The sequence below is a fragment of the Gavialis gangeticus genome, unplaced genomic scaffold, assembly GCF_001723915.1.
Source record: "Gavialis gangeticus isolate Ggan-Ray unplaced genomic scaffold, GavGan_comp1, whole genome shotgun sequence".
In the NCBI taxonomy this organism is placed as follows: Eukaryota; Metazoa; Chordata; order Crocodylia; family Gavialidae; genus Gavialis; species Gavialis gangeticus.
The window spans coordinates 29,049,236-29,073,887 of NW_017729001.1; the positions used below are offsets into that span (position 1 = coordinate 29,049,236).

A 24,652-nucleotide genomic window follows, 5' to 3' on the forward strand; every position below is an offset into this window, starting at 1 on the left:
AATGCAAAGGTCACTGTGTGGTTGGGTTTTTTTTAAGAGTACAGAATGTACAAGTCGGGTAAAATGTGCAGAAATTGCACTTCTAAATTAAACTTTTCGCCCAGAGAATTCTGGCCTGTGTTGGCCTTGGTTTCATCAGCTAAGATGCTCTGCATCTAGGGCCGCACACTTTTAACATCTCACTAGGGAGGGTTTCAAAGGCTGCCTTAAGAAGTGAAGCTGAGTCTGGGTCCATGGAATCTCATCAAGTGCCAACAGCCCTGCACGTCTGAATAGGAGCAATCTGCAAGCCACTCGAAACAACATGTTGTGCTTTGGTGAAGAGTCCTGCTTGTTTGTTCGTGATGCTTTAGGGGCGAGCTTCAAGGAAGGAATCCTGTTCAAGGGAAGGCTAGATATTGAACTTTTATCGCCACTTTAATATGCTTTATTTTTATGCCCTGTAACAAAAAGCATACCAAGGTTGAGAGCTGGAATTCTTTCTGGCTTTAGCTGCTTCAAGCCCAAGCTATTTTAACACAGTTTTGTTAAAAGCAGTAGTTACTGTAGTGGTGAAGATATAAAGACCCTGGTCCCTGAATCAGCAGGGTATGGCTATGCTTTTAAGAAGGACGTGTCGGCAGCCTCAAGGGCAGAACACCTTCTTCCCAGCCTAGGTTGGAGGTGGTCTGGACACAGCGTGCTTCTCGGGGCGGGGGGGAGGGAGACCTCACTGTCCAGCACGTCCCCCCAGCCAACAGACCACAGAAGAGAGGTATGGGCAGGCTTTCACAACTGGACAGTGCAGAGCCACTCCAGCAGGGATTGCTTCATGTCCTGGCCTCTCAGCAACACCACCTCTTCTCTGGACATGCCCACATCATGATACAGTAGCTGGAAAAGCCCCCTCAGCATGGTGTGTAAAGGCTGCTGGGGGAGTAAGCCTTGAAATTCCTCATTAGCTTGGTCAGAAGCTGGACTTCAAGGTGACTGAGACATTTGCAGGTTAAAAAAATCCTATTTTAAAACACAGCGTTTCATTCTTGTACAGCTGCATGCACTGTGTACAGTTTTGGTTTTATGTCCAGGTAGTTTCTCATTCCCATGCCCTGATGGTGCTGCAGAGCTGTCATTGCAAACCCTGCAGCAGAATATTGAGATGGGTATTTTTTATGCTCCTGGAACCAGTTGCATTAGTTTGAGGCATTTGAAAAAGCTTGTTTTTACAGAATCTCGCACTTCACTGAAGCTGGGTCAGCAGGGTCTGCATGCTAATGGGCAGAAATTTTCCAAATATCTTCTATTCACTTTTTTTTGTTTTTTTTTTTTAAGATTCTCAAAATGGTTAATAATGGATCTTTGGCTTCTTTTGCTTCAATGTGTTCCCTCAGTTTTAAAGCATTTTTAAAATGCATATAAAGGCATCATTCCTCAATATCAACACACAGAGATATGCTTATACACTAAACTTCTAATCTTGTTGAAGTCACTCATCCGATACTGAAGTTGTTTGGATCCTTAATTATTTTAAAATATTAAGACAATCTTTTGAAACACCAAGCTTTCTTTTGGAAGAGAGAAGGTTTCTAGGTTGAACTTTAACTGTTTGGCAGTTTTAATGTTCATCGCTGCACTGCAAAGCAGTCCTTGCGATGGAAACTCTCACAGTACTTCAAGCACATGGCTAATTCCAATACCATCTACCTCCTGAGCCAAGGTGCATATCTCAGTGTCTAGCTCACACCTATGTTACCAAGTCAGATCCCTACAGAACAGTCCTTTAAACTGTCCTGGTTCAAGAGAGAAATGCTCCATTATCTGTTAAATAAGATATTACAACTATTGCAGAGGAACACATATGTTAAACAATAAGGGCAGGTACTAACTGGAGATAGCCCTGAACCAGAAATGCATATCTGGAACTCGGAATCCAGACTCCCAACTTTCCAGATTCAGGCCCAATCTTCTGCTGAAACTTGCGTGAGGAAGGCCCTCCAGATGCCGTTTCTATCTCAGGGACAATCTAGCAGCATCTCTGCCATTTGCTAACCTGTCCTGTTGTTTTCCGTAGGCTTGTGACGTCTGACTCCTCCCAGTTGAGCGAAGATGACCTCCCCAGCGACTTGCAGTCCTTGTCGTGGCTGACATCTGTTGACGTTCCTCGGTTACAGCAGATGGCTAGTGGAAGAATGGACTTCAGCATCAGCTCACAAAATTCCATGCTGCAACAGACAGGTCGGGATGTCGAACGACCAATATCACCATGAAAGGCACAAAACCTCCTGTGTCATCTTTCCTGTTGGTAGCGTTTATAGGCATTATATTTAGCCTTCCACCAAAACTACTATGGCCTGTCTTGCTACAAAGACAGGCCCAGTATGTTTTAATAAGAAGCGGAGGGTCTTATATAGTTAGAATAAAGGGCTAAGAATCTGCATTTCAGTTTTATGCCCAGCTTAGCTGCCACCCATGTAATCTCAAGGGTAGTTTTGATTTTCAGAGCTAATCAGAACCTCTGAAAATAACTCTGTGCTTAGCTTCAGCATCACTAAAATAAGAATAACTTACCTACCCCACACCTGCTTGCTCCATTCAACTTCCTACCTAGCTGATGTTCACCAGACTCCTCTTTTTCCTTCTTCAATATCACTTGAGCAAATACCCGTTTTCCCCAAAGCATTCTAGCAAGAGAGCTCACCGCTTTCACTTTACAGAGCCCTCTGTGGCTTTATATGGCCAGCCCTTTTGGGGCAGGGGTTTTATTCAGAAGAATTGACCCTTTGTAAAACACCCTATACAATGATGACACTACAAAACTTGGTAAACAGCCATCACTTTCCACCCCAGCTGTAGCTGGTCTAAGGGGCAGGCGAGGTTCCTCTTGCACTTTGAAATCAGTTTGGGGTTCCTTTGGGATGAAAGGCTCGATAAAAATAAGATCATGGTTGAAGCGGAGCTGAGACGTGTTCAAGGACAACTGGTAAAAAAACCATATCTGCTCATTTTTTAGAGGTGGAATTGCGTGCACGTGCGTGTTCATCCCATGTACTTTTCTGCAAATAGGTCCTCTGGCAGGTGCCATGCATTCAACAGGTGCGCCTGGTGCCATGATCCATGTGCAGGCCAGCCTGCCGCAGGGGATCCTAGGATTGAATTCCATCACCTCGCATGGGACCAACGTAAGAGCAGACCTTGGCGTCTCTTTTGTCATTGCGCCGTTTGCTGAGTGCATGACCATTAGACTGACAGTTCTGTTGGTTTTTTTTAATCCCAGCAGATGAGCCAGTACACACTGGTAGGGCAGCCCCCTCCCAGCCTGCAGACCCAGCAGCCGCTCTTCCCACCTCCCCACACTCAGCAAGTGTTTGCCATCGCTCAGAGTGCACAGCAACAGGTACCGTTATCTGCATGGTCTTAAAAGCAGACCAGTGGGTATTCTGCATCAGTATTCACAGAGGTGCCCAAATTTCTTGTTTAATTCCTCATGACAAACCCCTATGCCACAGCGCACACTTTGTAGAGTCAGGGTCTGAAAAGTCCAGTTCTGGAAACTGTGGACCCACTGCTACCACAGCTAGAGGCATACAACAATTCAATAACACGTTTTCAAGAACCAGTTGTTCATTTCAGTTTGGTTATCTCCCTCTGCCCCACCGACTGGAACAAGAGAAGTAAGGCTAATTCTATTAAGCGTGATGTTTGACCCTCTTTGCTGAAGAGATAGTGTTTTTGCCTGCTCTTCCACACCCTTTCTGTCAAGACACTGGAAAAGCAGAATTATGGGATCTATCTGTGACCTCAGGGGGGAATTCCATCGCATCTAACTCCCATTATGTCCCCAGCATGAAAACTGGCATGGTACTCCTTTCACCTCACCCTTCACTTCAGGTCAGGTTCAAGCTGCAGCTGGGAGCAGCCTGCTCTGGCACAGTCTACCCATTACTTTTACTGTGGATTGGAATATAAGCTCCTGTCTCTCTAGAATAGCCATCTGCTTCAGGAAGCCTGTCCACTGCCTCTTAACAGTCTAGAACGTGATTAAGGGTATTTCCTGGGAGATGACGTTTATCATCACTACGGAGCCAAAATACATCTCCTTTCTTTTAGGTGGGTGTGTTGCGGGGAGGAGGTGAGCAAGGAGAAAGGACTGTTCTGAGTTCTCTCTCTTTTTTTCTGCATACAGTGTAACCCAGCTGCACTATACAGTGCATCCTACAGCTCCCAACCTCAGTATACTCAGCCCCGCCTTGCTCCTCACTCTGCTCAGGAACTGCATCCCAAACATTACCCCAAGCCAATCTATTCCTACAGGTGAGTGGAGAATGGTATAGAGCCTTCCCCTTCCTAGCATGGGGTAGGAACAGATCTGACATGGCACAGCAGAGCCATCCTGCTTTCTTCATGGGTCAGAAACAGGATTGGCTTTTTGCCATCTTGGCAGAACTTCTTTCTGATAGAGAACAGCATTGCCCATCATACAGCACCCTCTGCGGTTCTGTCCAGGGGGCAGCTGTCACGCAGCAGTGAACAGAGAAATGAATCTGCTTACATTGGGCTAGAGAAGCAGCAGCAACATTGAGGAGCTTGGTCTGCAAGGTCTCATCTCTTATGGACTCTTTAAAACTGAACATGCATAGGGTTATGGGAGATGAGAGGAAACAAAGTGCTGTGGGAAGCTCCCATTCATTTGCCCTGGCTCTTGGCCCTAAGACAAGGAGGGTATTATGAGCCCCGCATGCACAATCTGAAGAAGGACTCTGTTCTTACCTCCTTTCTCTTTCTTTCTCTCAGCTGCTTGATTGCAATGGCCTTAAAGAATAGCAAAACAGGCAGTCTTCCAGTGAGCGAGATCTACAGCTTCATGAAGGAGCACTTTCCCTACTTCAAGGTAAGGAAGCAACATGACTGGATGGGACAGAACAATCCTGGCCTCTCTCCCACTGCATCTCACCACCAATATCTCTGCTAGCTTTGGGGCAGGAACTACCCTCAGACACCTGCACGTGCCCTTACCTCCGCCTCAGCTGCATGCAACTGCAGAGCCTTATCAACTTGGCCAGTTGCAGAGCGACATTTGACAAGAGAGCAGGCTGTGTGTGCATGTACCTTAAACTTCTGCTATAATCTGAGGAAACAGGCAGCACCTCTATGGAAGCCTGTCCCATCCCATTTCTTGGGCTGTTGTCCCAAGCAGAAGTGCCCTACAAGAAGGCAGTGGTAAGAAAGACTATCTTTGATCCACCCTTGGATTCTCCCTCACCTTCTTTTAGGTTTATACACAGCTATTGCAGCAATGCTCACTAAGTGTGAGGTTCTGCCCTATACTCAGGCGCACAGTTCACCAAAGCTGCCTTGGGCAGATCGGGGATCAGAATAAGTTCCACAACCAGCTGAATGCCACAGAAAATGCCCTGAAGTCCCTAGGCCTCCACAGGTTCAATCCAGGCCTCGCCAGTGGGGTAGCCTTAAGCCAAGCACAGCCAACAGGAAGACACAGTGGTGGGGGAGAGGGGCTGTCCCATATGTAAGCAGAGCCTAGAATGCATAGGCACCAACACTTTGCTCTGTGCTTGGAAGCAAATGCAGTCTGGAGTTATGTGATGCATTCAAAATACACAGCAAAGGGAGCCTGAGTGATAGCCTAAAAGCTGCCCCAGTGCAAGGTGAACAGGTTGCAATGTTCTGCAGTAAATGAAGACACTGAGCAGGCTCTGAAAATAGCATTCACCTAATATCTCCACCCCTCGGCCCTCCTTACTACCCCCCACCCAAAGCCCAGTAGATATTTGCAACGGTGCTAAAAATCACACATGCTTTGGCCAAGCCAATTCCAACCCCCTTCTGCACCACAGACAGCACCTGATGGCTGGAAAAACTCTGTGCGCCATAACCTGTCCCTGAACAAGTGTTTTGAGAAAGTGGAGAACAAAATGAGCAGTACCTCCCGCAAAGGCTGCCTGTGGGCCCTCAATCCAGCCAAGATTGACAAGATGGAAGAGGAAATGCAGAAATGGAAGAGGAAGGACTTGGCTGCTATTCACAGGAGCATGGCTAACCCAGGTAGGGCTGCAATAAGGTCCCCAGGAAGCTGGGCTCTTTGGCCAGGAAGGCATGAATTGTAAGAAGTCATTTCCATGGAAGAGGGGTGGACAGAATGGGTCTTGCATCCAAAATGTCCCAGCTTCTTCCTCCTGAGCTGTGATAAGTCCCATGCCACTGCCCAGAGAACTGATAGTGCTAAGTTACATAACGCAGCTGGGCAAAGTTGTTACTGGCTTTAGGTATGAAGCCAGTCTTGCTTCTGGCTCCCTGCAAAGAAAGGCAATGAAAAGGGCAGGTTTGACTTCTGCTCAAGAAACCAAGCCCTATTTAGCGCTGGAAATCAGAGCATGCCTAGCAGAGCCCTGGCTGTCCCTGGGCCCTGCTTGTGTAATAACAATTGCATATGCTCAGTCTTTTCTTGTCTCTTGGGGGCTGGCGGTGCTCATCTCCCATGCAGAGGAACTAGACAAGCTAATCACCGACAGACCTGAGAGCTGCCGGCGGCCAAGCAAGCAGGCTGAACCTGAGGCCTCCACCCTAAGCCACGTGGCAGTGGCCCAAAGCCGCATCTCCCTCTCACAGCTGCAGCCACCACCCATCATGACGCTGTCCCTGCAATCCATTCCACTGCATCACCAAATCCAGACCCAGGCCCGCATCGCCCCAGGCTCACCAGCACCTGCCCAGACACCACCTCTCCACGCTCTGCCCGACATGACCCGGAGCCCCCTCCCTCATCACCCAATGAGCCGCGCACCAGCCGACTTCCTCAATGTGACCACTGACATGAATGCTGAAGTGGACGCGCTCGATCCAAGCATCATGGATTTTGCGTTGCAAGGTAAGGGGGGAGCTGGATGGTAGACGACCCCTAGAGCACTCAGTGGTCTTCACTGGGACTTAGCCGGCTCCTAGACACAAACCATTCCAGGCCTGGGCTCTTACCAGAGATCCCAATCTTCACTGTGGCACTGCATTTGGGGGCACTTTCTTTTCCATGCATTCTTCAGCGTACTTTCCCAGTGCTGCAATGTCCAGAGAGGGTTGAGGCTGAGGGAGGACTGGGTTTCATGGCACTAGCACAGACCAAAGGGTCATGGTACAGGGTAAGAGCCTGAGTAGACTGGGATCCCCCAAGTCCTCACTCTGATCCCAGCAACCTTTTTGCCTCCTTTTGTTCTCTGAAAAAAGGAGAATTTCTCCACCTCAGGGGACTACTGTGAAGATGAGCTGATTAATGCTCACACAGTGCTTTAGGAAAGCATGGCGTCACAGCTACAGCCACGGGAGGGTGAAGAGGCCATGTTAAAGCAGGTTAGGAACATTAGCTATAGGCCGGTCCTTTGAACCCAGAATACACCACGTTGTCTGAGTGCCTTCACACCAGGAAGCTTATATTGTTCATGACTGTTGAAGCTTTCCATTTTACTTACCTTTTAAGACCGTTTTTCCCCTCTGAACTCAAACCAGTCACTGGCCGATGTGCTGACACTGCTGCCTTTTGCCTCCTGCAGGTAACCTCTGGGAAGAAATGAAAGATGACAGCTTCAGCTTAGACACCATGGGCGTCTTCAGCAACTCCCCACTTCAGCTGTCCGACTATGACCTGGGCACTGCTGGCCTCACCCCGGTGTCCAGTGGCAGTGACCGCTCCTTTTCAGACTTACAGGTGACAGGTCTGTACACTACGTACACCACACTGGACAACGTGTCCTCATCACAGTACATGAACACCCAAGGCAACAAACCCATCGCTCTGCTTTAAGCCTCATGCTGTTTAGCAGACCTAAGCAACTTGGAGACCCCTTGCCTTGGGGAGCCTTAGGGTACGATTAAAAAACTGTAAGGCTTGCAACATATCAGGGGTTTACCAGGACACTTGGTGCGATGCCAAAATAGATCAAGAGCAGCTGCGCTGGTGAAGACATCACCTCCCCTTTCATGTCACCAAGGTCAAGAAAGCATGGCGACCAACTTGACAGAAGATGGAGGAGCTGACAAGAAGGAGCGTGGAATGCACCTGTCGGTAAAACCTTCACTAGAATCATTTAAACAGAGCCGAAAAACCACTCATGAGAATCAAGTCCTCAGCACTGATGTCAACACCGTTTGGGCACCAGATGCCTACAACATATTGTTCAATCAGCTCCTAGTTAGATTTTAAGAACCTACCTTATAGTTGTATCTTTTTCTCAAATTGCCAAATAACCATAGCCAGCAAACATAGATTACATGCAATGGCTGGAGACACTTGCAACCCTAAACACTTTGCTGATGTAACTGTCTTAATTTATTGATATGGGGTGGGGAGGGAAGGGACATACAGAGCCGAAGTTTTTACTGTATTTACTCATATACAATACACACCATTTCTCTTGAAAATTAGCCCTCCAAAATGGGGAAAACAATATCCATGCCAGAATAGAGGCATGTGGACATGGACACGGCTGCTAGTGGGGTGGCTCTGGACTGGGCTCCTGGCTGCATGGAGGAGAGGTGGACTCCAGTCCTTAGAGCCACAGTTGCACAACTAACAGTTTAACCCTTTTATAGCTATTGCCAAATTGGCAGTAGCTTTTAGCTGAACATGGATTCTGCCCCCACTCCATGTAGCCAGCGTTCAGCCACGGCGACCCTGTGCTGTGGCAGGTAGATTCTGGAAAAGCCTTGTTCTTCCTTCTGCTTTCCCAGAACAAAGTGCACGTCTTGTCTGAGGCAGCACGGTGTACAAGCAAATGCGGAAACCAAATCCAGGACAACTGTTATGTCTTGGGTTAGTAAAAAAGCCTGACCCCACAAAGGACATAGTATGACCAAACTATTAAATTGATCACTGGGTAGAAATTGTAGCAGTTAGCCCTTTACCCTAGGATTTAAAAAGAAATAGATTAGGTTTGTTACAATAGATCCTGTGTATCGTGCTTCTCTTGATTCTTGTGCTAGGCAGTATTATTATTTGTAAATTTATTTATTTATTGTAATGAAGAGAAAAAATGATGTAAAATGAGCACTGTTCAGTTTTTAAGAAACACTGTGATAACCCTGTTTTGCATTAACTAAATTATTCAAAATTGCAAACGCAATGTTTTGAATCACTTTTCTTACACTTCAGTTTCTTTTTGAAAGCCTAATTTAAAACAAGCACTTTTGATACTGTGAAATATCTTTTTTTTTAAAAATGAAAGAATAAAATCAGAGACCAAATATTTTTAACTGTACAAGGACCCATCCGTATTTTGCCTTTTGACAACCGATTTGTATTTGGTAATGTTTTCAAACGGAATTTGAAGGAGTTCAACCATGAAGAGTGAAGGAAAGCAAATGCTAAGTTCCACTTGCATGTAGTGTCTAGGTTACTTATATTTCTGTAACTGTGAAAGACTATTTATTTTTTACGTTTTGCTTATGACTGTGGTTCAATTGCATTTTAACACTCCTTTGTTATTTCAAAGCATTGCATCTACTTATTTTCAAAAGAAAAAATTCCCGGCGTGAAATTATGACTAGGGATGTTCTGACAAAGAAAACCTTGCCACTTGTTCAAGTCTACGTGCTGAAAAGCAGCAGGAAAATCAAGTTGTACAGTGCTTGCTAAATTCTACATACCAATCAACTGAAGGTGTAGAAGGCATGAGCCTCTCCCACTGAAATGGCCAGTGGTATTTTCTTGTTGAAAGTCAACATTGTGAAGATTAAATGTTCTACTGACTTATGCGTGTATCTCTTTTCAAATATGCACATAAGTACTAACCTCTTTGGAAATGGCACGATGCTCCGTGCCGACATTTATTGTTTAAAGCAGCCCCGTTTTGAAAACCAAGCAATGTGAATATGGATCATTTGATGTGACTGTATCTTTTTAAGATGTTTTAAATTTTTTTTTAATAAATAATAAATATTTCTTAGTGCGAACCTTGGGTTATTCTAGATGCGCTGCGGTGAAGTTAGTCTGGGGTGAACAAAGCCAACCTCAGAATAGCACTTGGCAGCTGAGTATTAAGAAGCAAGAGCCCACAAATGGCTATCTGAAAACGAACGGAGGAGAAAGGGAGTGTGGTTTTCCCATGACTTGCGAATGTTGACAATCATTATGCACAGGCAGAGCAGCAGCCTCTTCCAGTTTTGCAGTCCGATAGTGCAGTCTTGCAGCCTCTACATTTCACTCTATGTTTCACATAGCATTAAAAAATAAAAACTCCAGAGCAAAGAATCTTCCCTGAAAGCCCTGGTCGTTTTTATTTGGAGCAGCATTACTGTGTTTTCCCAGCTTCTTACACAGTGAGTTTGGCAACGGACACATTTTCCCCTCCGTGGCACAGCGCATTTCTGAACACCTGTCAAATCCAGACACACATTAAACGCCTCTCCTGCCTGCTGTCCCCCTTTTGCCCTCCTCTGCTCAACCAAGTACAAAGTATGTCTTCCAAGGAGGACCTCACTAGTCCCTGCCCAGCTGACACATCTCCTGTTACATGTCAGCTGCCCTGTGCTTCTCTTTGGTTTTATCCTAAAACTGCCTAACAGGAATTGTGATATTGGCCAGCAGTGGCTTCCCCAACACTGCATTTAAACCAGGTAACTGGTTTCCCCCTCAGTTCCCTGCAGATACTACATAAGAGCCTACATAAGATACCACACAATGACAAAGCTCTGGCGAGCAATCCGTCACGGTGAGACGTGACATGCTCAGGACCGGTGGCTGTGCAGCTCCCAGCACCCAAGAGTATACTTAACCTGAGTGGTTTTTTTAAATTAGTAAAAGGGTGGGTTGCTTCTCTTCTGTAGCTACATTTAAGCAAATTGTTCAGTGACCTGGCAACTGCTGTACAATAGAAAACCCAGCCAAGACTTTCCTATGATCTGCCTGCTGCTTTTATTGCAGTACAACGTTTGGGAATGGAATACTTTAATTCACATAAAAAATAAGGCACTTGTGTTCATGGGAAGTTGACTGGGGGGGGACATTGGAACAATCCCAAGATCCCACATGAGATTTAAAAAAAAAATTAACCGCCCTTTTCACTTCCTTGCTGGAAACAGGGTTGTTAGGGCAGTCCTGTGACCTGTCCCAAGCATGGGGCCCGGGCACTGAACAAAAGCAAAAAGCAGGTTGAAAACATATGGCTCTTGAAATCTTCCTGGAAGTCTTTGGTTATGGCTTGGTAATCATTTAGGAATCATTGCCATGGCTCCCCAGTGGCTTCTGAGTGGTTGAGTTCGAACATCTGCAAAACCCAGTTTGATACCATTCATTAAAGCTTAGGAGGTTTCCTTATCCTAACGGGTGGTTGCCAATGTGAAATGCTAGTATAAAAATATTCCCCTTTCAGGTACTTTATACATATACAGAATTGGATCTCTATTCCCAGCTCCATCCATTCTTTGCGGCTAAGTGCATCTGAACTTTTAAGGATCACAAACTGCGCTTACCAGAAACGAATTTAAAAGATTTCCAATTTGTTTCTAAAACGAACTGGGAGCCTGGCTGGAGCAGTGGCCACATGCTGGGGACAGGCACACAGCCAATACCCCAGCAGATCTGGGGGGAATTCAAATTCTGCAAAAAGATGTCACTGCAATGGATTATTTTTCTTAAACAATGTCCATGAATACAGGGCGTGCACACACATTTGGAAAAAGTCTGTCTTAGTGGTATACAATGCAATACCAGCACCCTTTAGGTAGGCACGCAGTCGGAGTCTGGGACTTCAGCACTAGGGCTGAAGACAGTATCTGGTCCTGAAGGAGCAGCTTATCGTTGCACACTTCCTCTCCCCGACAGGCTCCTTGGTCAGGGGGAGTTGGGGTTCTCTATTGTGGAAAAGAGCTGAGCGAGCTGGGCCTGCTGAGCTTGGGTGATGTGCTGGGTCATGTGAATGATGCAGTCCATGGCGATCTCGGGGTTCACTTGCACCACACTGCAGGGCAGACCAGAGAGGGAAAAGGAGGGCGGTGTTATGGTTCAGCATATTACAAGCTAAGAGCCAAAACTGCCGGAGTCCCTGCCACATGCCATACTCCAAGTGAGGCTATCCTGGCTGTTTATACCCATCAGAAGCAGGTTAATTTTGTTGCTTTTATTCACACACCTCCCATCTACTGTTGGCAGGGACAAGTGGGGCCCCCCTCCACTCACCTCTGGACATGTTTGAGGGCATAATCGCGTTTCAAGTACTTGATGTTTTCCCGAATGGCTGATCGGATGCCGTCCTCTTCCTGCAACTGCTTCTCCAGCCATTCTACCACCACCTGGTTGTTGTCCCAGAGATAGCCCTACAAGAAGTACCAGGAGTAGCTCAGCACACTCGTGTGGGTGCATGCACGTCCAAGAGAGAAGCCATCCTACAAAGCCATCTGACCTACTTCCCTTCTTGCTCCCTTTGCAAGTTCTCCTTGTAACCCTCTCCCTCTCTGCCTGCCTCTCCCCAGCACTCCAGCTTCTTTGGTGCTAGCTAATTATTCAGGTTTTGGGGGCTAATAAATGGCAGAGACTCTGGGCTTATTCTCTCCACGCCCAGATGTGCTTGCCTGCAGTTTTTCAAGTCAATACTTAGTTTCTATTCCAACCACCTCCTCTTTTTGGCTCACTCTGGACTACTCGATCTACTCTGCTATTCCTAAATTCTTCCAGCTCAACTACTTCCACAGACCTGCTCTTCATTCCCCCTGCTCAGTAACTAAAGATGATGCGAAGTAAAACTGGAGCTAAACAGAGACTCCAGCGGCACACTGGTAGACTCCTCCCCTCAACTCCATAAAGTCCACTTTATGCTGGCGCTCAGCCTGGGGTCAAGCAACCCATTTGCTGCCATCACGACAGCACTGGTGACAGGCAAAGGGAGTTCAGGTTCAGGAGTAAGTCTTAGCAAAGCTGTATCAATTGCATCGCTTGACTCGGAATAGCTCGTCTTTCTACCTAGAATTTCATCAAGTGCTCAAGTTGATCTGGTAAGATACAGTTTTAAATTCACATTGTTTCCTTTTTGGGGGACTCTGTCTTCATTTAAATGCCCCCTACTTCTATCTCCCTGAGCGGTGGTTCTGGCATCTTACTGGGTAAAGAAACACTTGCCAAGATGGCCAGTTTGCACATACACTTCATATTGCGCTTGGCAACCTCTTAAAAATTTCTCTAAAGCCCGAAAAACCTAAATTCTAAGACCAACACCAGCTGCCATGTTGCTTGAAAGCAGAGGCGTGAAATCCCATCTCTCTCCAGCGCGAGACCCTGCCTCACTCTAAAGCGATTAACAATACGACATACTTCTTTTTTTTTTTCTTTTGGTCTGTTCTGTTTACGTTTGATCTCTCGCGTCCAATTTGAGTCCCCTGATTTGAAGAGACAGAGTCCCAGCTTCCACGCCCACTCCCTTGTCCCTGCCCCTCGGTGCTCAACGGGGCACAAATGTCCCAAGTTCCAGGACGACAGCTCCAGCCACACATTCAAGCCGAGCCAAAGCGTGAACGCAAGCGCATGGGATGTGTGACACTGGGGGCTGCCACACGTGCTGAGGCAGCGGAGGACAAGCCAGCAGCAGAAGCATCTTGACCAGCCAAGACAGAGAGATACCTTCGCCGCCCCTTCCATCTCGATGAACCACCGGCGCAGCATGGACTGGATGTGGATGTGGCTGAGCTCACTGTTCGCCTCCAGGATCTCTGCTTTCACTACCTCCTCCAGCAGCAGGCGCCGCAGACGCCAGTATAAGAACGAGCGGGAATTCTTCCATTCCAGGATATCCTGGTGGGGCAAAGGGAAAGAGCTCAACATTCAGGCTCTGTGGAGGGGTGAGAGGAGGGAACAGCTGACCTTCCACTATAAAGTGTTCTCCGATTAATGGTGGGGATGCAAGATTGGAGGCGACATTTACTTCTCATGGTCGTGTCCAAAGACTCCCTCCCTCCCTCCCCCCCATGACTGCCCCTACCGACTGCGGCGCCCCTGCCTTTTAAACACTAAGGAAAGCCAGCAGCATCTCCAGCACAGATGACCAGTTAAATTCCCTTCCACGCTGCCCAGGAATATAACCCAGGCTTTGAGCTGGGTGCCACAATGCAATCATCCTGACTGGGTGTGGGGATGGTGGCTGGGTGCTGGGTGTGGGGATGGTGGCTGGGTGCTGGGTGTGGAGATGGTGGCTTCAGAGAGCAACGCTTTCAGGTCACAGCTCTCCAAGGCTCCTGCCCACCCTTGCCAGGACATGATAAGGGTTTCCTGCTGGCCTTGAGCATGGTTTCAGAAAGCCAAACACCTGGGCTTCACTGGTGACAGCAAAACAAGACCCGAGAGCAAAGCCTGGTTGCTTAACTGTGATAACGCCTCTTTCTTGCATCTTCCCCGGCGTGTCGTGAAGGTCGGCAAAGTGCACCGCCACCTGGTGGTAGATGGGCAAGAGCAGCTCCTCCCGGGCTCTCAGCTGCTTCTCCAGCTCCTTGCGCTCTGGTTCAGAGAGCGCAGGGGTCCCTGAATATCCCAGGAAACAAAAAAGGCACTTATTAGTCAGAAGCTGGGTTCAATTCGCTGCAAACTAGGGAGCAAGATAACAGCACATCTCAGGCTACGCAGGAGTGGCTTGAAAGTCCGGCACAGATATCATTTACTTATCTTTTTTTTTTTGAGAGCGCTTGTCTCATGCTTTAAGCAAAGCAACATCAATCGGAGGACAAGCGAAAAGGAAGAAACTCTTTCCTTACCCAACTGTTCAACAAGTCTGCCGTAAACTGCATCAAGTCTTCTCATGGTCTTCACCAAATCTTTCCTTCGGTACTTGATTTCCACAGTTCCCTCAGCTTCTAAAATGCCTCCCCTAAGTACAAGGTGGTTTTGGAAAGGTCATGGTTAGTCTGGTGGGGAGATTTTCATAGGAAAAAACAAGTCATGGGAAATCTTCCCAGATTCACAATATTTTTTTTGAAATAATTTGTTTCTTCTGAGGAAGAGCAGGGACACAGGAAAACTACCAGACTTTCCCTTCAAAAACCTGTGGGATTTCTGCAGAGGTTTTCTTTCAAGTATGTTTTGCTACTTGCCTCTCAGGCCCATGATTTTTTTACCCAAGATAAAAGGGGATAATAAAAATATAATAATTAAAAATCATTTAGGTTGTTCATCCCGGGAGCCTTCACAGAATATCCAGTAAGATGGTGTTAGCATCCTATAATTTTTAGCTGTCAGCTTGTGGCTTGGGCTGACTCACAACAATTAAAAGAGTAAGTCTCAGAGTGTTACAAGACCTAGCGAGTGAATCAAAGAGCTCTTCAGAGTAGGGACCACGTACTTGTTTTATTGCCAGTCATAACATGCCTCCCCATCTAGGCAGGTCACCTGTTATAGAGTTTTAAAATGACACCAACTAAGGTTTGCTCAATTTTTTTTTTTTATTAATAACAATTGGTTCTTGGCCGTCATTTCTAATAGCAGTTCCCACTTGGAAGTACAAAGCTGGAACTTCTGCAGTTTAGTCGAATTTAGCCTATTCCTTCCCTGTTCCCCATGGTTTGCTGGGAAGGATTTACCCAAGAAGAGCTCATCGTTCTCAGATTGAGGCATCTGCTATGAAGGATACATGCACGCTATGTGGGATGGGAGGCCACATGTTGGGTCCATCACCTCTCTCAACCCTTGCAAGGCCAGGCAAGGCAGGGCTACCAGGTTCAGCCGAAGGCTGACTTGGAACTCATAAGGAAAATGCCAGAACAGGTGACAGGAAACCAAGGGGAAAAGGAGAAGCACTGCTCACCTGCTCTCCTTGTCGACATAAAGCTCCACGTACAGAGGGTTGATAGTCGGGTCGAGCACCCCCCAAGACCCTCCTCTCAGCTCACCGTGTGGGGGGACGTAGATAAGGACAGGCTGCTTGAACTGCCTGATGCAGTCGACAATGTGAGCCCCAAACTTCAGTATTTGATCGTACATGTCTGCAAAACCAATGCACTGCTGCAGTGAGCCCTTCCTGGCAATGCATCCCTCTCTGTGGGGCTGCGGGGCTGACCGTGGCTTGGGACACACGTACCCAAGAGCAGTGCCAGGTCACCACTCCTCACCCCAGATCTCGGATCCCACCTCTGGCAGGCCCCACCTTGCAGCAAACCAATGGCATGTCCTTCGCAGCCAGTGGTTAAAGCTGACAGACTTTTACCTAAAGTGACCCATGGTGCTTCCCTCCCTCAGAGGCAACGGCAGCTGCCTCTGCAGGGAAAAGGCGGGTCCAAAAAGACCACCCCCCCACCAGCAGTTGAAATCACTTCCCTCCACACTGCAGGGGAATTTCTTGGTGGCGCACCACGCCATCAGCATCCCCTCACGGGACATGGATTCCAGAGGGCCTGGCCATCTTGCAAAGGGTCCCGCATGGCTGATCTGCTATTTCTCCTGTCCACAGACCTCTGACCTGAGCGGGAATCACCTTTCATGCCACCAGCGAACCCCCGCCAGTTTGCAAAGATCAGGAGGGGGAGGTGCTCTCGGTTGAAGTCTTTCATAGCCTGGGTGGTTTTGAAGGAGGAATCCGAGAACCAGACTTGCCCGGCTTGCTGGACTATCTGAAAGAGAGTGGGCAGGAGGGTGCTGGTTGCACCTCACGGCTCTGGGAAGTCAGATACTAGTGAGACGGCTGATGGCTCTGGTAACCTCGCAAGTCCCGTGCGAAGTGGCCGGATGACTCGGATTTCCTTCCCTACAGAGCACGGCCCCAGCAACAGCGCAGAGGCTCATGATGATTTCCTCACGTACCTTTACTTCGGAGTCCAGGTTGGCCGGGTCAGCGGGTATCGTAAGCTCTACGCTCCGGGTCTCCACAGCAATCACACCGACGGGAATCCCTCCCAGCCTGCAGAGACCAGCAGTCAGGGCAGGTGCTGGAGCAGAGAGGAGCTTTCGCTTGTGCCGGCTCAGCCCTTCCCGCCTCTCCCCGTGGTGTAGGAAAGTCACTCCACAGGTACCCTTGAACCTGCTCCCAGGAGGCCTTCAGCCACAGGCAGGGCCCCAGCAGATCCCTGCCATCGCCAGTGCTGCCTGGCTGCATGCCAGCTGTCCTGCATGTGGGTAACTTGGCAATCGATCCCAGCTTGCCTCACACATCAACAACCCTAGAGGTTGGAGCCAGGCCGATTCCACCAGGACACGGCTCTCAGCGAGTGCACGGGTCTAGGGAGAAGCTGTGCCAGGCTGGTACCTTGCTCTGCCAATGACGACAGTCTGTGCCCAGGGCTTCATGATCTCCGTGAATGAGCCGTGATCAAAGAAGCCGCTCTGCCAGGTCCCCTTGACCGCTGCCAAATCAGAGAACGCCAGTCAGGCCGTTCTGCCCAGCAGTTCATGGCCCCTTGTGCCAAACAGCAATAAAACCCCACCATAATGGACGGAGGATGTTATGGCAGCACACACACAGAGGACAGGAGGGTGCTGGAGTGAGAAAACCCTTACTTACTTGGATGGGGTCTTCCGGCCAGCATCCATCTGGGGTCGTAGGGGGCTTTGGTAGGGACAAAATCAATCTCTCTTTCTATGGGGTCACTTATGGCAGTAGCAGGCACTGGGCTGTGATTGTCCTATAAGAAAAAAGATCGCTAATCCTGCTTGAACTTAACACCACGGCCTGTCCTAGTGGAGGAGCTCTCCGTTCCCTCCCCACCCCACTCCAGAGCTGTGCAGGCTGTTACAGATAGATCCCTAACCCTGACCCATTTCCTGGAGAGTCACTACTTGCACTGATAATATTTAACATGACTAAAGGTAGGTGGGACCACTGCACAAGTCTACCAGTCATGGCTCTGCACATTACCACCCCCATTTAGGGCTAGTTTATTATAGAGGGGCAAAAAAGCCTGCAAGGCGGCAGCTCCCCGAGGCACATCAGTACCCGTAACAGTGCTGAAGTGCTACTTGGTGTGATTTCTGAGGGCCCAGGGAGTCATACCGGTGATGATCAAGCACAGTAGCCACTCCACTGCCGTCCTGTTGTAGCTACCTACCTTTGGCATGTATGAAAGCCACTGTAAGACAGTATAGACCCCCTCGAAGTCATCCGGGACAGTGACATGGGAAACACCGTTATTATGCATGATGTGCACGCCTCCCAGCTGGTTATTGGATGTGTAGACTTCACGCCCCAGGACCTGGTTGAAATCATCCAGAGACAAAGTTTATCACCCTTTCCTAAACTGTAGGTCTTTTCTCTAAAGTGCCTTACATCTGTTCAGTTAGACCGGTACACACCTCTGTGCATTGTAAACTGGCTTCCCTCCCTAACAGAGGCCAAGGGACTTTCTTGCATTTAATTTGAACCTGCTCTAAACTGACTGAGGCTAAACTGAAGCGAGGATCCTCATTTTTAAAAAAATCCACACAGTAAGTGTGTCCACTACTGCTTTTTTGGATTGGTTCAGCTACATGAGTTTAAAATCACACCTGAAGTTAAACCGGGCTGGCAAAACAGCCCACAAAATATGCAGGTCTTTGGACTAGAGTTAGGGACTGGGAACATGTTCTGCTCCCAGCCAGAACACCTCTCATGTCTCTCAACCTCTGTCGCAAAGACCCCATGGTGTGTGGGTTCACGTTGGCCCAGCTCTTTCGGAGCTGGCAGTCACTACTAGGTAACGAATTATAATGCTCTCATTCAAAGAGATATCTTTACGTTAATTTTCCTACTGGTTTCTTCTTTGCACAAATGCTATGAATAATTCATTCAGTTTAAAAATTGCCATTTCTGGACCACAGTGGAAATTGTGTGAGAGAAGTGTTATGTGTCCAGTTAAAAAACCTAAAAGCTCTGGAGGTGGGAAGAGGACAAACCTTTCTGGGGCTGCAAAGCAGCACAACGACTCAGCACCAGGGAAGACGGTTTCTAGGGGATAAGTCAAGTAATGGGTATAATTAGATTATCATTACCTTATTCAAAGCCTTGGTCCCAGTGAGAATGATGTAGGAATTCTCCACCTGTATGACTCGCTGGCCCAGCCTCGTCAAATAAGCACCAATTCCTATGGCACGACAGGTCACCTAATAGACACAGAATTGAAGAATTACTGACGCAGAGCGATGCAATTGTGAACGACAGTCAACAGCACTCTGCATTTTCCCGTCACCGAGGTGGAAAGATAAATTAGAAACTGCACTTAGTCCTTTTCATCTACATGCTCACAGTATCACAGTCTAAGCGACTGAAAGACATCTGTCCTTTCTGATGTTGTATCTTCCTAGCTGCCAATTTATAGCAGACTATTCTGTTTTTCTTCCATTGAATAGTGCATGTGTTGAAGCAAACTGCTGGGCTTCTAGTTTAAAAAGCCAGTTCTAAGCAGTTTGCAACTCTGAGAACTTCTGAATATCGATGCTTAAGTCAGGTCAAGAAGACTCCACATCCTGTATTTTTCTCCATTTTCCTTGACCGAGTAGGAGTCACCTTGCTGAGCTCCCAAATATGGCTTGGAAAGCAAGCATCAGAGGGGCTGTGCATCCTAGACAGGAAACAAGGTGAAAGGCTCACAGGACAAAACAGTGAGTAGAAGACAGCGAAAGCCCTACCATGCTAATGGTCACAATTTCATCGTATGCACGAGAGGTCTCCCCAGCAATGGTGCCAGCAGCTCGCAGGTTCTCCACACCCAATCCTTCCTCTTTGCCAATGATATCTGTGAGGACGTACCTGTGGGAAACCAGGAGGGACACTGTAGAGCAAGTAAGATCAAAGATGACGGTAGTTTTCCCAATTTAATGCAAGGAAGGTACTGGGCTGAGCCCTGCAGACCCGAGTTTGAATCCTGGCTCTGCCACACTGGATTCCTACTTCTCCTTTTTGTGCCTTACTTCCCTCCACCCCCAAGAGGTGTGGGTTTGTGGGAGCTGCCATATGGATCCAGTCCTGTTTGGAGCCTCTTCCCTGAACTCCCAAGAGCTTTGTGGGACAGAAACCTCAGCAGCTCTCAGCCACCGAGCTGGGGCAAGCCAGAGAGCTGAATGCATGGGTGCTTGAGCAGGCCAAGAAATGAGCCCTGTCCACTGGCTCCACACACTTGTGGAGTAGACGGTTTGGAGGGGCTACAAATGCAAGGCCTACCACCAGGCGGGGGCTCTCCCAAGACACAGCAGTGCTGAGGCATGTGCTGGTACCTGCTATGAGCTGTCCGCTGCACACGTACAGTTGGGTCAGATGAACGCCCAAGCCCACTGGGAGACAGTGCAGATGTACCAACAGGCACCTCCTAGCCATTACCCTAACCCCCCACCCCAGCTCCATTTCTGGTGGGTCAGTACACTCCTGATAACTGAGGGGCGACAGCTCTGCCTGTTGGAAACTGCAATCAGCTACAGGAGCCCTCACAACTAGGTTGGCACCCCCGTTTTCTTTATTAAAGAACATTATGGGTGGTGTTGGTCTACAGGATGTCCACTGAGTCCCCGTGAGCAGCAGAGCGCTTGATGGCAGGGCGCTCTGAAAGGTATTTTAAAGGGAGCTAGCAACCGTGACAAGCGGCTCCTACACAAATGCGGACATTTTGCAAGTGGTTGGTCTCTAACAAGAAATCCCGGGATGGAGAAACCAGCTAGCAGGACTGACACCCGCCCCTGCAGGGGAACATCCATTTGGAGCATTGTCCTTCCTCCTGGCGCTGATACCCACATGCCAGATTCGCAGAAAGGTCAGGCTGAGAGTGCCCTCCAGAGATCATTTAGTGCAGCCCTCGATGATCTAAATGTAGCTAGACTGCTCCCATCAGGTGCCTGCCTAGACCACGCTCCTGAGCCACCAGTGAAAGTTTGTCACACCCGCCCGACGCTTCACAAGCCTCAGCATCTGGGAAATGTTCCTAACTTACAACCCGCAGCTCCTTTCTTGCCTATTAAGCCAACTTGTTCTTGCCCTTCCCCCAGCAGACACAATCTTTAATTGCTCCCCATCTCTTCATAACCTGCTTATGTGTTGGCTGACTTCTGTTACAGAGAAACATCAGCCCCACGAACCTCTGCACCACACAAAGAGCCAGTTTTCCTTAACTCCAAACCAGGATAAGACAGTGCCTTGAGTTTCTTTTTATTCACCTGGACTCGCCTCCTTCCTCCACATGCTCACAGTGCACTGAGTTCATGGAGCTGATCCTCGTGTAGTCCTGCGGGGTCAGGTACAGGTACTTGAACCCCTTCAAAGAGAGAGGGAGAGAATTAGCTCAGTCTTTCGCACAGGCAGCTTGCTACCCCCCAAAACCTGGAGTCTGTTATGGTACAAGTCTGGGGAGCTCGGAGCACAAGTTATGCTTTTACAGATTGGTAGTTTAAAATTCTAATTAACTGTCCTAAAACTGGACACTTACTTTGCCAACTGATGTTAAAGGAGGACACGGCATTAGTTTTACCTGTGTGTGAGCTACACACGCAAAATTTCACCACACTAGCATTTGCTACCACCTTACACAGAGGTGCTCAAGAGTGCACAGCGGTTCCCAATCTGTGGTACGGGTACCACCAGTGGTACGCAGACAACCTGTCAGTGGCACACATTAACAGACTTACTATAATTACTTTATATGACAAACATTTGCTGGTGGCACTTAAGGTTGTATCGTTTTAAATTGGTGGTGCACAATCCGTCAGAGTTTGGGACCTGCTGAGTAGCATACGGATCTCCAATATGACAGAGCACGTGCAGATGCTCAGTGAGAGGCTCTGGGACTACGTGGGGAGCCTTTAAGCTGCAAGCACTGAAATGACTTGAGAGGTCTCAGTCCCAGGGTTCACAACACAAACTCAGTGTCCCGTGACCTTTCAATGAGGTTGAAACCCCTAAATTATATTGGAGAAGTGGGGCCAGGGTTCCCTTGGCCATTTCAACATCTGAAAATCCCACCCATTGTAATTTCTGACTGCAGTAATGTCTGAGCCCTCAGACAGAAGAAGGGCTAAAGGTCACATTTTAGAGAGATATCCAGGCACCTAATTTCCCATGATTTCAAAGGCAGGCACATGCCTAAACCCCCTTTAAAAACCTGACTTCAAGCTCAACCCTGTTGCTTGCTTCCAAAGATGCATTTTGGTTTCTATCTTCCATTTTCCCCACCTGGTTATAGGAGGACCAGACACCACACAGGAGCAGAGGGGTCTCTGGGCATGCAGAGGAACAGGGGTCTTCTCACAAGCAAAGAGAGAAGTGGATACAGCCCTATCTGTGTGCTTACCGTGCAACACCGTGGCTATGCAGGCCCATTTAACCTCACAGGAGCTATTTCCTCATTAATTTACCCTTTTGATTCCTAAATGATGTCTGTCACAGAGGTCATTTTCCCTCTGACCACAGCAGGACAAACGTACGCACCTTGTTGGGGTCGGCAGGGTCCACCCACGCCACCTGGAATATGTACTTTAGCTCCTCGGCGAGCCCCATCCGTGCCCCGCTGTTCGCCGCAATGTAGACACGGGGGATGCCCTCTGCACGGGCCAGCTCCGACGCTCTCAGGAAGAGGAGGTCCTCCTTGACTCCAAAGGAGCCAATCTTGTGCGTGATGTCATTGCTTATGACAATGATGTCCCGGCCGTTCGGATACTCGGGGGTTTTCAGCTTCATTTTGAAAGCCACCATCCCCACCTGCCCAAAACAACAGGCAGCTGTGGAGGGGGTGGACCATGGCAGGAGGCTCCTCTCTGGCTCTTCGAAGGTCAATTAATGGCTCACCCTACACCCCTACACCCCAGCTGCATTCATCATGCTTTAAAAATGCAACACAGGCCAAGTTTTTGTTCCACTTGAGGCTTCTTGCAACTGGCAAGAACATCTGGGAATCAGGGATATTTTGGGTGTAGAAACACATCCTTAATCGGAGTCATGGCTGCCAAAGATTCACAATGAAAGCACCCCTGTCTAAGCTGGCAACCATCGTTTGTAGTTCATGTCTCCGGGACACAACATGCAGTGAACCCCACACGCAGTGTCTTGCTAGGCGAGAAGACAACCTCCAGCCCAAAGCATCAGTCAAACCACCCAACACTGACAAGGACTGAGCTTGAGGAATGTACTCGATGACTCCTACTCTAATGACTAAATCAGGGGGAAAAGCCCCTGAGTTGCCACAGTCCTGAGTTAAAAGGAAGAGAGATGTAGTTAGCTGTATTAGTCTGAAGTCAAATGGCAGGCAGGGTAGATTTGCACCTTACAGATGAACCAAAGGAGACAGAGAGATCTCTACTTTGGTTAGTCTATAAGGTGAAAATCTACTGTCTTCTACTTAAAAGGAAGAAACAGTTGCACATTCTTCATTGGGTACCATATTTAGTTGGTTTTCTGCATGACAGTCAATGGGTATTACAGTACTTTACACCTCTTTCTTCCACTGTTCAAAGTACTGGCTCCACTCCCTCCTCCTTCCTCCCCATCGCACAGTCCTTTCCTGCGCTGCCTTCAGCGTCCGCTTCCTTCTCTGCCTCCGCTCTCTCCTCTTCTCTGCGCTGTTCTCTTCAGCTCTTCCCACGCTGCTCCCTCTTCCAGTTCAGCCCCTCAACCTCTCCTGTCTTTTTTTCTCTGTTGATCTCGCTCCTACCTTATTTCCACCAGGGAGTCTGTTCATCTGCACCAGCTGCCCCTGGGAATCCAGCACTAACTCAGTGTAGGTGAGGACGTCTTTGGAACAGCTCTCGGTACAGCCCCAGAGCTTGAAGAGAGCCTGTGGAGGGACCAGAGTCAAGGCCATTAACACAAACAAAACTGATGGAGCCAAAAGCATGTGTTGCTGCTTGGCAAATGTGCATCCATGTGGCAGCCTTGTAGTCATTTAAGTAAAGGGACCTGAACTACTGCCAGCTTGACTTTGCTGTGTTTCTCTTCATGCTGGGACTTCCTTATTGAGCTCCTCACACCTGGTGCTGCTTCAGCAGGGCTCTGCTGATTTGTGCCTTAGAAAACATCTTGCCTATGAGAAAGCGTTCTCCAGGCCAATAAAGAGTAGCGAGGAGAGTTATTTTTTGCCCCAAATGGACAGACATAGAAGGAGAAAACAGATCATGGAAATGCATCAAACTTCTTAGCACGACTGACCTGCCTGAACATTTCGGGGAAGTCGTACACGTAGGTCGTGCCCAGAGACTGTGCCTGGAATCTCTTGGACTGAAGCAGGTCCTTCGTGACGTACGGTGTGTTGATCAGCATCCCGTGCAGTGGCCCTTGCTTGTCTCCATAGGAGTGGAACATGATCTAAAGAGAAGGGTGGAGTCAGCGTCCCCCCCGCCCACCAACTGCTCATTAATCAGTTAAAAGGCAGGCACTCAGAAGTGGAGTATGGGTTGCTACTTTGACACGTTAGAAAGCTTATGGTCTATGAGACTGGTAACAACAGACTCCATCTCGCCATTCTCATCATAAGGACCAGACTCAGAGCGGCACAGCAGCATCCCCGGTTGGTATGGACATCCTCACCAGTATTGTAACAACCTGGTTACAATACTGCCCCCGTGTCTTTGCACTTGCCTAGACATGAGGCCTAAATCCCACACAGCTAAGTGCAGGCAGCGTGCCCCCTTGGGCTCAAGTGCAGTAAAAGAAGCAGAGCTTTATCCCCAATGGCACCTTGGGGGTCGAAGCAGCTAGAGCGTGGCTTACATGCACAACACTTAAAGAGTGGTTTTAAAGCAGCTGAACCCCGACGT

The 24,652-nt window shown here is 48.3% G+C and overlaps 2 protein-coding genes across 9 annotated transcripts in view; one reads left to right on the plus strand and one right to left on the minus strand.

The window, feature by feature from the left end:
* Nucleotides 1–11,027, plus strand: part of FOXN4 (forkhead box N4) — a 22,128-nt gene extending 11,101 nt beyond the window's left edge. The window contains exons 2-9 of one of the 2 annotated variants that reach the window (XM_019507189.1): nucleotides 2,051–2,214; nucleotides 3,043–3,158; nucleotides 3,254–3,373; nucleotides 4,163–4,290; nucleotides 4,771–4,867; nucleotides 5,832–6,039; nucleotides 6,479–6,862; nucleotides 7,536–11,027. In XM_019507189.1, the coding sequence (XP_019362734.1) occupies nucleotides 2,051–2,214; nucleotides 3,043–3,158; nucleotides 3,254–3,373; nucleotides 4,163–4,290; nucleotides 4,771–4,867; nucleotides 5,832–6,039; nucleotides 6,479–6,862; nucleotides 7,536–7,786 (1,468 nt within the window). In that variant the 3' untranslated portion in view covers nucleotides 7,787–11,027. The remainder of the gene's footprint in view (nucleotides 1–2,050; nucleotides 2,215–3,042; nucleotides 3,159–3,253; nucleotides 3,374–4,162; nucleotides 4,291–4,770; nucleotides 4,868–5,831; nucleotides 6,040–6,478; nucleotides 6,863–7,535) is intronic. The other variant, XM_019507190.1, reaches the window with a different exon arrangement.
* Nucleotides 11,028–11,342: 315 nt separating this feature from the next.
* The window catches only part of ACACB (acetyl-CoA carboxylase beta), a 71,542-nt gene continuing 58,232 nt past the window's right edge, over nucleotides 11,343–24,652 (minus strand). For 5 of the 7 annotated variants that reach the window (XM_019507186.1, XM_019507181.1, XM_019507182.1 and 2 more), the window contains 17 exons: nucleotides 24,045–24,200; nucleotides 23,551–23,673; nucleotides 22,332–22,601; nucleotides 21,065–21,162; nucleotides 19,550–19,670; nucleotides 18,914–19,024; nucleotides 17,995–18,138; nucleotides 17,451–17,571; nucleotides 17,196–17,292; nucleotides 16,754–16,850; nucleotides 16,428–16,563; nucleotides 15,762–15,939; nucleotides 14,716–14,828; nucleotides 14,274–14,485; nucleotides 13,592–13,762; nucleotides 12,158–12,294; nucleotides 11,343–11,939 (listed from right to left, as the gene is read on the minus strand). In XM_019507186.1, the coding sequence (XP_019362731.1) occupies nucleotides 11,813–11,939; nucleotides 12,158–12,294; nucleotides 13,592–13,762; nucleotides 14,274–14,485; nucleotides 14,716–14,828; nucleotides 15,762–15,939; nucleotides 16,428–16,563; nucleotides 16,754–16,850; nucleotides 17,196–17,292; nucleotides 17,451–17,571; nucleotides 17,995–18,138; nucleotides 18,914–19,024; nucleotides 19,550–19,670; nucleotides 21,065–21,162; nucleotides 22,332–22,601; nucleotides 23,551–23,673; nucleotides 24,045–24,200 (2,412 nt within the window). In that variant the 3' untranslated portion in view covers nucleotides 11,343–11,812. The remainder of the gene's footprint in view (nucleotides 11,940–12,157; nucleotides 12,295–13,591; nucleotides 13,763–14,273; nucleotides 14,486–14,715; nucleotides 14,829–15,761; nucleotides 15,940–16,427; nucleotides 16,564–16,753; nucleotides 16,851–17,195; nucleotides 17,293–17,450; nucleotides 17,572–17,994; nucleotides 18,139–18,913; nucleotides 19,025–19,549; nucleotides 19,671–21,064; nucleotides 21,163–22,331; nucleotides 22,602–23,550; nucleotides 23,674–24,044; nucleotides 24,201–24,652) is intronic. The other 2 variants (XM_019507183.1, XM_019507185.1) reach the window with 1 other exon arrangement.